The 13,801-nt window shown below is 47.1% G+C and overlaps 1 protein-coding gene across 1 annotated transcript in view; it reads right to left on the reverse strand.

The window, feature by feature from the left end:
- The window catches only part of CACNA1A (calcium channel, voltage-dependent, P/Q type, alpha 1A subunit), a 232,481-nt gene that overhangs the window by 113,478 nt on the left and 105,202 nt on the right, over nucleotides 1–13,801 (reverse strand). Inside the window, exons 7-10 of the mRNA XM_014529428.1 lie at nucleotides 9,421–9,524; nucleotides 7,936–8,051; nucleotides 6,748–6,804; nucleotides 5,560–5,655 (exon numbers count right to left, since the gene is read on the reverse strand). Coding sequence (XP_014384914.1) covers nucleotides 5,560–5,655; nucleotides 6,748–6,804; nucleotides 7,936–8,051; nucleotides 9,421–9,524 — 373 coding nt within the window. The remainder of the gene's footprint in view (nucleotides 1–5,559; nucleotides 5,656–6,747; nucleotides 6,805–7,935; nucleotides 8,052–9,420; nucleotides 9,525–13,801) is intronic.

A 13,801-nucleotide genomic window follows, 5' to 3' on the forward strand; every position in this document is an offset into this window, starting at 1 on the left:
GAGAGACTTTACACTCTTTCTTTCGGGTGTTAAGTTTTCCAACATCTGGTATGTTATTATGAAACACATCTCCGTTCAGACAAGTCAAGAGCCAGGGAGGCCAGTACCAGCCTGGAAAGTTCCGTGGCGAGGACAGCAGCATGTCACCATCAAGGCGTGATCTGGGGATTTTTGGCCATTTCGATGCCCTGAAAATTCTGTAAGTTGAAACAGTGCTGCCCAAGTCATGGGCTGAACCATCCCTCAACGAGAGGTGCTGAAGCCCTAACCCCTGGCACCTGTGAAGGTGACCTTATCTGGTTGGCAGTAGGGTTTTGCAGATGCTGTCATGTTAAGGTGAGGTCAGACTCGATTAGAGTGGGCCCTAAAGCCAAGGACCAGTGTCCTTATAAGAGGAGAAGAGACACAGGGACTCACAGGAGGAGACCACGTGGCAAGAGAGGCCGAGACGGCACCAGTGTCCTTATAAGAGGAGAAGAGACACAGGAGGAGACCACGTGGCAAGAGAGGCCGAGACGGGAGTGCTGCACGGACAAACCAAAGGTTGCCAAGAAGTGCTGACAACCCGAGAAGCTAAGAGAAAAGCATGGGCCAGATTCCCCCCGGGAGCCTTCAGAGCCAGCACAGCCCCAACAACACCTGGGTTTCAGTTTGAACTCCGGCCTCCAGAACCTGGGAGAATAAATTTCTGTTGTTCTAAGCTGCCCGGTTTATGGTGCTTTGTGCTGGCAGCCCCACGAAACGAATTCAGCCCACGGGGAACTTATATCATTGAAGTTGGCTTTTTCTAAAGAGATGGTGTTGTGATGGCAGCTTCCCTTCATGGTTCAACTTTTCCTACAGATGACTGAAGTTCTACAAGTTCATCAACTATAAATGAGGCCTGGGGGGAGGGGAGAGAGAGAGAGAGAGACATCTACTGGCTGCCTCCTGCACATACCTTGAGCAGGGCTGGGGGTCAAACCCACAACTGAGGTACGTGCCCTTGTCTGGGAATTGAACCTGTGACCCTTCCATCTGCAGGCCAACGCTCCAACCACTGAGCCAAACCAGCCAGGGCATCGGACATTTCATTAGAACCGCTATTATTATTATTATTTTATTTTTTACAGAAATAAATAAAGGTGAAGAGATCTCTTTGTCAGAAGCCCGGAATTCTCGAGGTCTCTTTCCGGGTGGTGTAGGAGACCACTGGCTAGAATGGTTGTGAGCTACCAGGCAGAGAAACTGGATTTTGGTGGGTTTGTTGGTCGAAAGCTTGGTCCCAGGAGACCAAGTCACTGGTCTGTGTTTTGAATCTGTTTAGAAAGCTGAACGTCACCTGCTTTCTTAATAGGTGCCGTAGGACACCGTCAGGTCTCATTCAGTCTGACAGCTCCTACTTCAGTGTCTCGCCGTCCCTTTACCGCACGTTAAGCAAATGCCAGCCTGAACTCTGGGTTCTCCAAGCAGCGAGTTTTCTTACGTCAGCCACACACTCAAGAGCAGGGTCCCCCCAGACAAGCCCTCTGTGAGTATCTCCCATGGTTTCCTGCATCGCCCCCTTCTACGAGCTGAACTGTGTCCCACCGAATCCACATGTGGAAGTCCTAACCCCCAGGACCTCACCATGGGACTGTACTTGGAGACAAGGCCGTTAAAGAGGTAATTATATTAAAATGAAGGCATTAGGCTGGGCCCTAATCCAGTATGACTGGTGCTCCTATAAGAAGAGATTAGGACACACACACACACAGGGAAGATGAGGCGAAGACGCAGGGAGAAAAGGACCGTCTTCAAGCCCAGGAGAGCGGCCTCAGAAGAAACCAATCCTGCTGATGCCTTCGTCTCAATCCTCCAGCCACCAACACTGTGAGACAGTAAGTATCTGCTGTTTAAACCGCCCAGCCCGTGCTAGTTTATGATGGTGGCCCTAGAGAACGAATGAACTCTCCCGTTCCACATAAAGCCCAGTTTGGAAATGCCTCCTTCATGAAACTTTCTTTGCTTTTCCACCAGATTCCTCCCTGTCCTGTTTAGCCATGAGATCCCTTCTGATTAGTCTTCATCGCTTTTACGTAACTTGAAGCTTACCTAATTACTCTTCTGATTTCAAAAGCAATGCATGTCACTAATGCGTACATTCCAGAAAAATATCACAAAATGATGAAAATCCCGCCTTGTCCTCCAATTTTAACACCTTCCTCTTGTGGATGAGAAAGGGTGCTGAAGTAATTCTAACCAAAAGCCACCTCACAGGGTGGTCCGACCATAAACTCCTACCTGGAGAGATCATACCCCAGGCCTTAGCTTTGGGTAAAGGTTCATCTGCCTTAAGCAAGCCCCGCCCCTTGTTCCTGTGCCTCTAGGTCAGTGGTTCTCAACCTTCCTAATGCCGCGACCCTTTAATACAGTTCCTCATGTTGTGGTGACCCCCAATTTCATTGTTACAAATTGAACATAATTAAAGCATAGTGATTAATCACAAAAACAATATGTAATTATATATGTGTTTTCCGATGGTCTTAGGCAACCCCTGTGAAAGGGTCGTTTGACCCCCAAAGGGGTCACGACCCACAGGTTGAGAACCGCTGCTCTAGGTGAACAGACCTTTGAAATACATCTTTCTCAGACCCCTCAGAGGCACAACCACCCCCAAAGGACCACATGATCTTGTTAACTATCCTGTAATCCGAATGCCTGCCTTGCTTTCTTCTCTTTTTAAAAAAAAATTTTTTTTTTAAGTTTTCTTAAAATTGATTTCAGAGAGAGGAAGGGAGAGGGAGAGAGAGAGAGAGAAACATCAATGATAAGAGAGAACCACTGATCGGTTGCCTCCTGCATGCCCCACATTGGGGATCGAGCCCATGACCTGGGCAGGTGCCCTGACTGGGAATCCAACCGTGATCTCCTGGTTCATGGGTCGACACTCAAACACTGAGTTCATTGGCTGGGCCCCGCCTTGCTTTCTCTCACCTTCATGTAATCTTCCTTACTTTCCCTCCTTAATCTCAAATATATAAAAGAAGTTGTAAACTGCCATTCTTCAGAGCATTGGAGGTCTTGCTTCCTGGCAATGTCATCAATTTGTCTCAGCTAAACTCATAAAAATTCTCTACGACTTTGGACGTTTCTTACATGAATACACTCCTTACTATTGTCTGTAAAATGGGAACATACATTTTACATAATGTTCTGTAAACTGCTTTTTACACTGATAAATATATTTCAAAATCTTTCCATGCCAGTAGCAACCGAATTCTTTTTCTTGGCTGTATTGTATTCCACTGCATGTAAACATTATATCATTAACTATCTTCCCATTTTTTGGGCTCATGTGCTGCTTCTGGTTTTTACTTTTTGAACACCAGAAACAATTTTGCTGAGAAGAAACTGTGCATAGATATTTTTTAAACATTTTTAATTTTTAAACATATTTTTATTGATTCCAGAGAGGAAGGGAGAGGGAGAGAGAGATGGAAACATCAATGATGAGAGAGAATCATTGATCGGCTGCCTCCCGCACACCCCCTGCACGACATGGGCATATGACCTGACTGGGAATTGAACCGTGACCTCCTGGTTCATAGGTCGATGCTCAACCACTGAGCCACACCAGCCAGGCCTGTACATAGATCTTTTGCATACATGAAGATATGCTTTGAAGTGGAAATGCTAGGTCAAAGAACATAAACATCTAGAATTAAATAATTCCAAATTATTTAAATAATGCCAAACCGTATACTGCAAATTATACTCCTGCCAATGGCATAAGACAATGTCCACCTCCTCACATCCTTGCTGACATCAGGTAGTACCATTTTTCATCTTTTTTCAAATGACTGATGAAAAATAACATCTCCCTGTTACTTAAGCCCAGGTAGCTAATCTGGTTCATAGAGGAGATCCTGACTTGGGGACTCCTTTTTTTCCCCCCAGTACTTGGCATTTAATAAATGTGGTATGAACAAAAAAGATTACCTATTTTTTTTTAAAAAAAATCAGATTAAAAAAAAATGGAGGCAACCTAATTGGGAAAACACAGAGGACAGACATAACCAATCAATTGCAATGAGCATTGATGAAGCTCTAGTCCTGGAACTTGCTGGAAGGAGAGACAGATGTATCCACAAGTGAAGAGAACTAGTTCATCATTAAGGGGAAGGGTGTTGTGGCGAGAGATTACAAATGCAAATGAAAACAAGCTTGAAGGTATCATTATAAACTGACTTCACCGGGGAAGGAAATGAAATGGGGAATACGCAACGGCTGGGGTGGGGAATCCGTGAATGGGGTGCTCGGCAGGTTTATAAATGGGTTCAGTGTGTATTTGAAACTCAGAAGCGCTCTGTGAATAATGAGTTGAAAGGCTGTTAATATCTTTGATCCTATAATTATCCCCAAGGAAACACGCCCAAAGGGTGGGGGGAGTAATTGTACATAAATGTTCACAGCAGTGCTCCTCGTAAGGGCAAACATTGGAAACAGCTCAAATACCATACAATAGAGCCATGGCTCAGCAACTCTGGTGCAACCACCCTCATGGAGTATGAGGCCGCAGTGGAAATTCCGTCAAAACTCAACAGTACGGGGATAAACCAGGGCTGAGTGAAAAAAGCATAAAATAGTCGGTGCCAGTGGATTAGAAACGTGGGTATATTAAGTTCTCTCCTTTCCTTCTTCACTCCCTCCTTCTCCCATCCTTTCTTCCTCTGTTCCAGCCACACAGTTCCCTCATCAGCCTCGATGCTTTCTTCCTTTTGCATCTTGTGTTAGCTCCGCTGCCTCAATGCTCTCCCCCATCTCGTTCATCCTTGGAATTTTAAAAACCCCTTTCAAAAACTAAGATATTCTCCCTGGCGAAGGTCAAAAGCAACAGAGTCTCGATCAAGAGGGGTGAGCAGGAAAAGGGTAGGTGTCCCCTCCCACTCCCAACTCTGCCCTTTGAGATAACCAACGACAACGGTCTAAGCGCAGCCTTCTACATGCTTCTCTCTGCTTTCACTGCCATGGTGAACCCCTATCCAGTCTTCAGTTCTCAATTCAATGTCACCTCCTCCAAGAAGGCTCCCCTGATCACACCTACTCTCCCACGGCAGGCCAAGCCCAGGGCATCTCTGCAGTGCTATTACCATGACAGGCTTATTTGTATAATGATCTGTTTAATATCTATTTCTTGCACTAAATGGCAAGCTCCACGTGGGAGGGGTGTGGTCTCTGTCTTGTTCACAACTGGGCACCTAATAAGAGCAGCCACTTAATGAGTACTAATGAATAATATTATCATAACGAATAATGAATGAATAATAATATTATCATGAAAATGAATGAATAATGTCAGGCAACATTACTGGGAGCTTATTTTTTTGCCCGGTGCTGTTCCAAATGCTTACTGTGGATCATTTAGTCTAATCCTCCCAACAATATTAGAAGGCAGGCACTGCTGTTACTCCCATCATCATATCTGCCCAGGACGCACAGGTACGAAGGGGCAGAATCGGACCCAAACCCGAGCAACCTGGTGCCCAAGCCTTCAGCTCCCACCTCCCGGGCGATCAGCGATAAACAGGAGGGACTCACCCACAGAGGCGATGTCCGCGAGCTGATCCTCTGCCTCCTCGGGGTTGAGCAGGTCTGTCTTGCTCTTCTTTATGGTGGCTCTCCGCAGAGCTCCAACAATGGAAACATGGCAAGAGAAAAAGACGTGACCCTTTTTGCGACAGCAACGACATCCACCGAGTGTTTCCTCGGGCCCAGGCACTCTGCCAGGGACATTCTAGGTGGCACCGGAGCTCACCCTCGTGGCGATCCAGTTCGGGGGGAAGTAACAGGACGCCCATTTTACAGATGTGCAGACTGGGACTCACGGAGGTCGCACGGGTACTCAAGGGTAAAGGTGAGAAATCAAGTCTTGTTCAGTCTAAGTCTGGGATCTCAGCCACGGTATCCCCTCTGGGGGCTCTGGGATATACAGTGACTCCTACGAAGACAGCCTACCCCTTGACTTTATAATACCTGCTAGGCAGGTTGGGGCTGTGGACGCCCTGCCCTCCCTCAGTATTTAGTCTTCACGGCCCCAGAGCTCTCCAGGGGTCAATGAGTTGAGGCATTAATTTCTAATAAAGTGACTTAGTCGACCCCATGGGTAATCACCTCCCTTCCCCCCAAATAGTAAAATCCAGTTTGTAACTTATGGGAAGGAATCCCAGCTCCTTTGCTTCCTTCTTACTCCTGGTATTTCCAATAAAAACTTGTTCCATCTGCTGAACTTCTAACACAGGAGACAACTGTCCTTAACTTACAGTAAGCTGGATTTATTTTTCTTGGTGAAATTATTATTAATTTTTTTAAATTTAGCAAACACAAAGGGTGCTGACCCTGAGCCGGGCACTGCTCTAGGTCTTCTATTTGGAAGAATCGATGTGACCCTTATCAACAACCCAGTGCAGCAGGTGTTATTATGGTCATGCCCATTGTGTAGATGAGAAAAAAGGAGGCACAAAGCAGAAGAGGCTGGGCACATGGTTAAGGCAGAAAGGGGAGGCCAGAAGGTGCAGACTCTGCCACGGTCCTGAAATCCCCAAGGAAGCAGATCTCTGCCATTCCCTGTATCTTCCTGACCCTGACCCTGACCCTGACCCAATCTCATGTTCGTTCTTGGCATCACCCGGACCCTGAACATCCATCCCCTGGAGGCCCCCTAGGACCACGTGGCCTGTTCCCCCATCTCCCCTGAGACCCACCCCGAGCCAGGGTCACAAGAGTTACCATCAAAGGGATGCCTCTGCTCCCCGTCAGTTTCATCCTCGGCGAGGATCACCTCTTCTGAGGAGGAAGAGCACACAGTTAAGCTCCAGTGTCCGGAGGACTCTTCGGGGATGGGTCCCCTCGGACAGAGAGGAGAAGGGTCTGCCCGACCACTTCCCCTGGCCGATGGCGACAGTGCCATCAGCCAGAAATCTGCTGCTCAGTTGTTTCTGACTCCCAGCCTCACTTCAGCGAAGGTAGCCATCGCCCAATTATCCCCACCTCCCTCCAGACAAAACCCAACAGCCTTCCCACAGCTCATAAGGCTTTGCCTGATCCAGGCCGTCACCTCCCCGTCTCTCTCTCCTCCCACTCTCCCCTTCACTTGGCTCCAGCCACACTGGCTTCCTTGCTCTGACTCCACTCTGCTCCTCACTCGGGGCTTTTGCACTTGCTGTTCCCTCTGCCTGGAACACCCCTCTTTAGACGGCCACATGCTTCCTTCTTCATTCCCTTCAGGTCTCTGCTCCGATGTCACCTCCTCGGGGAGACCCTCTCTGATCACTTGCCTCCTCTGACCGGTTTCTGCCTCCTGCCCTGCTTTACTTTTCTTCCTAGCATCTGGCAGCACCCAACATTGCCTGCCTTGGTTTATTTTCTGTCTCTTTCACTAGAACGTAAGAGCCCTGGGGGCGGGATTGGGTCTGTGTTGTTCACTGCGGTATCTTTAGTGCCTAGGATAGCGCCTGGTACACAGTGGGTGCCGCTTAAGTGTTTTCTGAATGGCTGAGCAAATACACGTGCTCACTGTGTGCCAGGCACTGCTCTTCCTAGGTGGCTTGGCTTGGATGGCCTCACTGAATCCCCACACAGCCCGATGAGGTAGGTACTACCACCATCTTTGTTCAGCAGCCAACGAAACGGAGGTCTGGGGAAGCAGGGTGCATTGCTAGGAGGTGGGAGAGCTGGGATGCAAACCAAAGTCTGGTTTGAGAGCTCGCTACCACACGCGAAGTCCTATCCTGGCTTTATCCCAGAAGTTTTACTATCTTATTCTGGATTCTTATTGCTAAAAATTGGAACTACCAGTCCAGCCTCTTTCTCCTCCCATCACAACCCTTCCCTCATCCATCTCCAAACTGCACGCACGGCTGAGTGCTCCGTGGCCCGGGATGTCGATGCCTGGGCCCCAAGATGAAAGGGCCTCACCTGCTTTCGAGATCCACTCCATGTACCCATTGAGCTCTCGTTCGATCTGTTGCTGCCGCCTCAGCTTCAGAAAAGCCCGCCGGTTTTCCACCCGCTCCCTTTCTTTGGCAAACTCCCTGTAGGAGCACAAAACACACACACACACACACACACACACACACACACACACACACAGAGCCAGCGTTGGCTGTTTCAGAAATTTTAGGGAGTGTAAGTTTCTGGAGGGCAGAGGATTTTAACGAGTGGAGTTGGGTCTCCTGGGAGAAAACTCGGAATATTCTAGGAATGGGTATCTGCCGGCTTCCCAGCAACTGCACGGAGCCGGAGGAAAAAGCAAACCATAAACCAGCCACGCCAACCACTGCTGGCTGCATACTCTACCCTCCTTCTCCATACTCTTGGCTTTGGAGTATGTTCATGAGACAACGAGCTGATGATTTCACCAGCAGCCTCACTTCCCAGGTAAGGCCCCACCCCATCCTGTTTCCTCTTTCCTCTTCCTGTTTGGAAGTAGGATGACCGTCTTGTGAATGAAACTGAAAGTCTCCGGTAAGGATGTCAGAGTAGAAATCTAGAAGGAACTGAGGTCCCTGATGGCACCAAGGAGCCACCAAACCAGTCCCAGACTTCTTGTTGGTAAGAAAACTGAAACTCATTTATGATTAAACCAAAGAAATCAATCCTGGGGATATGGAACAATCCTATATAATAAAAGCCTAAGATGCTAAGCGTCCGATCCTTCTTTCGACTGTTCGACCAGTCGTTATGATGCACACTGACCACCAGGGGGATCCGGCTGATCAGGACTGGGTGAGACGGGCCAGACACGCCCTGGAGTCCTCCCGGGGTCCCTCCTGTGGTCCCTCTCCGGCCCCGATCATGCACTGGTGGGGTCCCTCGGCCTGGCCTGCGGGGATTGGGCTGAAACAGGCTCTCCAACATTCCCCAAGGGGTCCCGGATTGTGAGATGGCACAGGCCAGGCCAGGCTGAATCTGTACACCGGGCCTCTGGTATGTATCATAAAAATTCATGTTTGAGTATAGGCTACAATTTTATATTTGGAAAACAGAGGAAGGGGAAACCCAACCTATTGTTTGTTTGTTTTTTAATGTAAACTATAGAAAGTAAAATTCTATAGAATTTTCTTGTGTTGTAGGTCTGAAACATTTGGGCAAACCTTCTGAATGAGAGGTCTGCATTGGAAGAAGCTCCCCTTTCCCTGGGAAGAGGTAGCTCAATGCCGGGGACACAATGTGGTGAGTCAAGTCTGGGCTGGATTTCAGCCCCCCACGAGTCCCTTCACGGGGTTCCCCCAGCTCTGCACAACCCACACACCTATACACGGCCTGCGAATCACTGTCTGGCTAACCCAAAGCAAGGGAAGAGTGGTCCCTGCCTGGAGAGAATGAAAGCAAAGCTTTGATGGTCCCTCCCTGGGAAGAAGATGACAAGGAGAGATGGATGGGGGAGCAGCAAAGACTTACCCCGACAGCACACCCAGCACGAGGTTCAGCATAAAAAAGGAGCCGATGATGATGAGGGGGATGAAGTACAACCAGTTCCAAGTGTTCCCTGAGGCATCGTTGCTCTGTGGGAGGTGAGGAGGGAAGGCAGGTGAACACCGAGTTGGACTCAGGTCTGACTGGACAGGTTGGGGTAGGGGGACTCCTGGTTCTCCTGGGGCTGTATTTCCCAAATGTCTTTAACCCGTGGAGTTCTGGAGCTCTGGCAGCCCAGAGAGGTAAATGGAGCACAGGACGGACCATTCGGGGGAACCCAGAGGTACCATGGGAAGGACCAAGTCCCCTCCTAACCATGTAGAACTCATAGGACCTTCAAACCAGCACGACACCCAGAAGACTCCAGGCGAAGGGAAAAACAAAGCCTGTCGAAATGAAGAAATGAACCCCTGGTTCCTTCCTTCTCCCCTGACACAGTCCCTCTCCCCTTAGAGGAGGTGCGCGATGGCGGGGTCTGACGGCCAGTTTAAATCACCAAGCCAGACGGCAGGGCTGTGAGCCTTTTCCTCGAGTGTTTCTCTCCTCTATTTTCTGCTTCCTCACTGTCAGCCACAAAAACTTTCCTGGAAGCACCCAGCTCAATTTTCAACGTGGGAGAAGTCCACAAATAGAACATTCTCCTCTGATATGGAGAAGAGAACACTGTGGCAAGAAGAAAGTAAGAGCAAGGGAAGAAAATCAAGGAGAGCGAGAGAGAGACCCAGTATTCACAGAGTACTTGCTGTGTAGTAGAGAGTCTTCTAAGCACATTATTTACATTAGCTCATTTAATCATTTAATCTTCATGATACCTCTATCTTATCATCATGCCCATTTTACAATTGAGGAAACTGAAGCTCGGAAAGACAAAATTTCCAGCCCAAGGTCACAGAGCTATCAGTGGACGAGGGATTTGAACCAGGTGACCAGGCCCCAGAGCCTGTGGACTTAACCTCTGAGCCGAGGAAGCCTCAGCTGCAGCAGCCAGAGGAGGGGGAGCTGATGGGTAACCAGCTCTGTGGCATGCGCAGAATGTGGGGCTCCCACACATGGCTTTAAAAGCTCATCTTTAAAAGCACATTCAATGCTGCTGTTGCCCAGCAGAAAGGCTAACATGAGAAAGACTAAGCAGTTCACCTTCCTGGCTACAAATAATTAGCACCTGGAGAATGTCCAAGTAATACAGATGGCCAGGTGCCTGCCCAGAGAATTTGATAACTGGTCTCTGGTAGATCCTGAATATCTATATTTCAAAAAAAATCAATTTTATTGAGGTATAATTTATATACAGTAAAAGGCACCCATTTTATTTATTTATTTATTTTAACACTTTTAAGTTTTTTATTAAGTACTCATATTCCCATGGATTGTTCTTTTTTTAAAACATTTTTTAATTGATTTTTTAGAGAGAGAGGGACCGAGAGATAAAACATTGATGAGAGAGCAACATCATCAATCGGCCGCCTCCTCCACACACCCCACAGAGGATCAAGCCCGCAACTTGGGCGTGTGCTCTGACCAGGAATTGAACAGCAGCCTCTTGGTTTCTGGGTCAATGCTCAACCACTGAGCTACACCAGCCAGGCAAAAGGCACCCATTTTAAGTGTACACTTCAGTGCGTTATGACACATGTTTACATGTAGCCACAAATCCACACCACAAAGCATCCCTCAGGCCCCTCTGCGATCAGTCTTCACCTCCACACCTAGACACCGAGTAATCTGCTTTCTGTCTGTATAGATTAGTTTTGCTTTTTCTAGAGTTTCATCTGAATGACATCATACTGTACATATCCCAGTGCTGGCTTCTTTCACTCAGCACAATGCTTCCAAGTGTCTATCAGTAGCTTGTTACTACTGCAATGCATGGACGTCTGCAACCTGTGTATCCATTCCTCTCCTGGTGGACACTGGTCGTTTCTGTTTTGTGGCTTCCATGCATCTCCCTCTCTCTCTAATCTCCTTAAGTATTCTGATGTGCTGCCAGGGCTGAGAGTGAGAACCACTGATACACCAGGAGAGAACTCCACGGGGAGAGAATCCCCGCTCCCTCTCTTTTGGAGTGATTGTCTTTCTGCAGAAGTGTCAACAGGCACTTTATATGTGGAATCCTATTTTAAAGAGCTGCTGTGTAAAGGAAGCAAGGTTATAGAAGGGGCAACATTTCTATAGGGTCCCCAATCTGTCATGGGTTCAGTCTGGGGGATTGTTGATTGGGGAATTTGTGCTTATGCAGAGATGCACCTTGTGAGCCTGCTGCCAGACCAACAGCACTACATTCCCCTGTAACTAACTCAATGTAATTTTATTTAAAATTATTTAAGTAAAAAAATAGAAAGACTGACATTGCCATGTTGTTACCAAATCACTTCCCAAAATTCAGGTTCATGTACCTGATGTGCCAGGAGGCCAAAACGTAAATACTGGTGCTCGGCAATAGAGAAATGTTTATTCTCTTTAGCCAAAGTGAGAGGACAGGAGAGCAAGATCTCTCAAATTCATCCCCCGCAAAGCAAAAGTAGGCAGTGTTTATGCCAGTGTTGGCGAACCTTTTGAGCTCGGCGTGTCAGCATTTTGAAAAACCCTAACTTAACTCTGGTGCCGTGTCACATATAGAAATTTTTTGATATTTGCAACCATAGTAAAACAAAGACTTATATTTTTGATATTTATTTTATATATTTAAATGCCATTTAACAAAGAAAAATCAACCAAAAAAATGAGTTTGTGTGTCACCTCTGACAGGCATGTCATAGGTTCGCCATCACTGGTTTATGCAGCTGGGGAGTAGGCAAGGGGGGAGTTCCAGGGAGCTGAGAGAGAACCTGTTTCTCTAGTCATTGATAAGGCTTTTGTGTATCAGACTCCTAAGCGTGAGCAGCTGGTTGCAACTTTCTTAAAGGCATTTACTCCTTCTGCAAAACAAACTTATAAATTCTCCTGTGGCCCTGGAGTTATCTCCTGCTTGACAAAAATCAGTACATCAGAAACACAAAATTATACTGTGAGAACAAGGGGTGCTACATTGAAGAACTGAGATTCTGCAAAATATCTCAGGATTGTGCGCCATGACGTTGTCTTTAAAGCAGAGACTAGACATGTGGCTATGGCCACTGTCCAGCGGTTCTCAACCTGTGGGTCGCGACCTCTTTGGCGGTCGAACGACCCTTTCAGAGGGGTCGCCTAAGACCATCCTGCATATCAGATATTTACATTACGATTCATAACAGTAGCAACATTACAGTTATGAAGTAGCAACGAAAATAATTTTATGGTTGGGTCACAACATGAGGAACTGTATTTAAAGGGCCAGAAGGTTGAGAACCACTGGTTTAAGCTATCATTGTTTTGTGCTTAACTAGTTATAGTTTCCTATTTTCTCAGGCAAAGTGTACTTTTATACATTTCTCCTGGAACCCTTGTTGCAGGCAGCTCTCAGAACATGACTAACATGCTTTCTTTTTTTATTTTAATTTTATTTTTTTGTTAATCCTCACACAAGGATATTTTTCCATTGATTTTTGAGAGAATGGAAGAGAGAGGGAAAGACATAGAGAAATATCTATGTGAGAGAAAGACATCGATTGGTTGCCTCCCGCACGAGGCCCTGGTACGTGCCCTTGACCAGAATGGACGCTCTACCCACTGAGCCAAACCAGCTAGGGACTAACATGCGCTCTTAATCTTTGACTATAAGCTACGTGACAACCGAAGCAACTGAAACATTTAGTTAAAGCCTGTACCTATGTTCTAATTAAGAACTTCATTATTGAATTCTAGCTGCCAAAAATACCAGGGACATTAAAATCACAAGGGGCTCAGCTACAAATGCCCCCTTTTCATTGTAAGTCCCTGAATCTTGAGGGATAGAAGTGTTCACTGGTTTGCCATGTAGTACAGTTACCACAAATTTCGGGGGATGAGAGATGATACTTTGTCTTATGTAGGAAAAGAGGTGCCATGAAGTTTCCTAGAAGACATCAGCCCAGTAGTCACAGAATCTGTGTTCTCGTCACCTTGGCAAACAGTTATTTGGGAAAACAAGGTTGCTTAGGCCCAGCCCAAAGTTCATTTTGCCTGGTTTTATTTTTTTTTTAAAGAAAATATATTTTATTGATTTTTTACAGAGAGGAAGGGAGAGGGATAGAGAGTTAGAAACATCAATCAGCTGTCTCCTGCACAGCCCCCACTGGGGATATGCCCTTGACCGGAATCGAACCTGGGACCCTTGAGTCCGCAGGCCGACGCTCTATCCACTGAGCCAAACCGGTGAGGGCTTGCCTGGTTTTAACATTCCAAGATCTGAGGTATAAGACCGGCAAGGCAGTTCCCCTGGCATGGCAGCTCTGGTTCCACTTTCAAGTGG

This window comes from Myotis brandtii, unplaced genomic scaffold (assembly GCF_000412655.1).
Source record: "Myotis brandtii unplaced genomic scaffold, ASM41265v1 scaffold680, whole genome shotgun sequence".
NCBI lineage: Eukaryota > Metazoa > Chordata > Mammalia > Chiroptera > Vespertilionidae > Myotis > Myotis brandtii.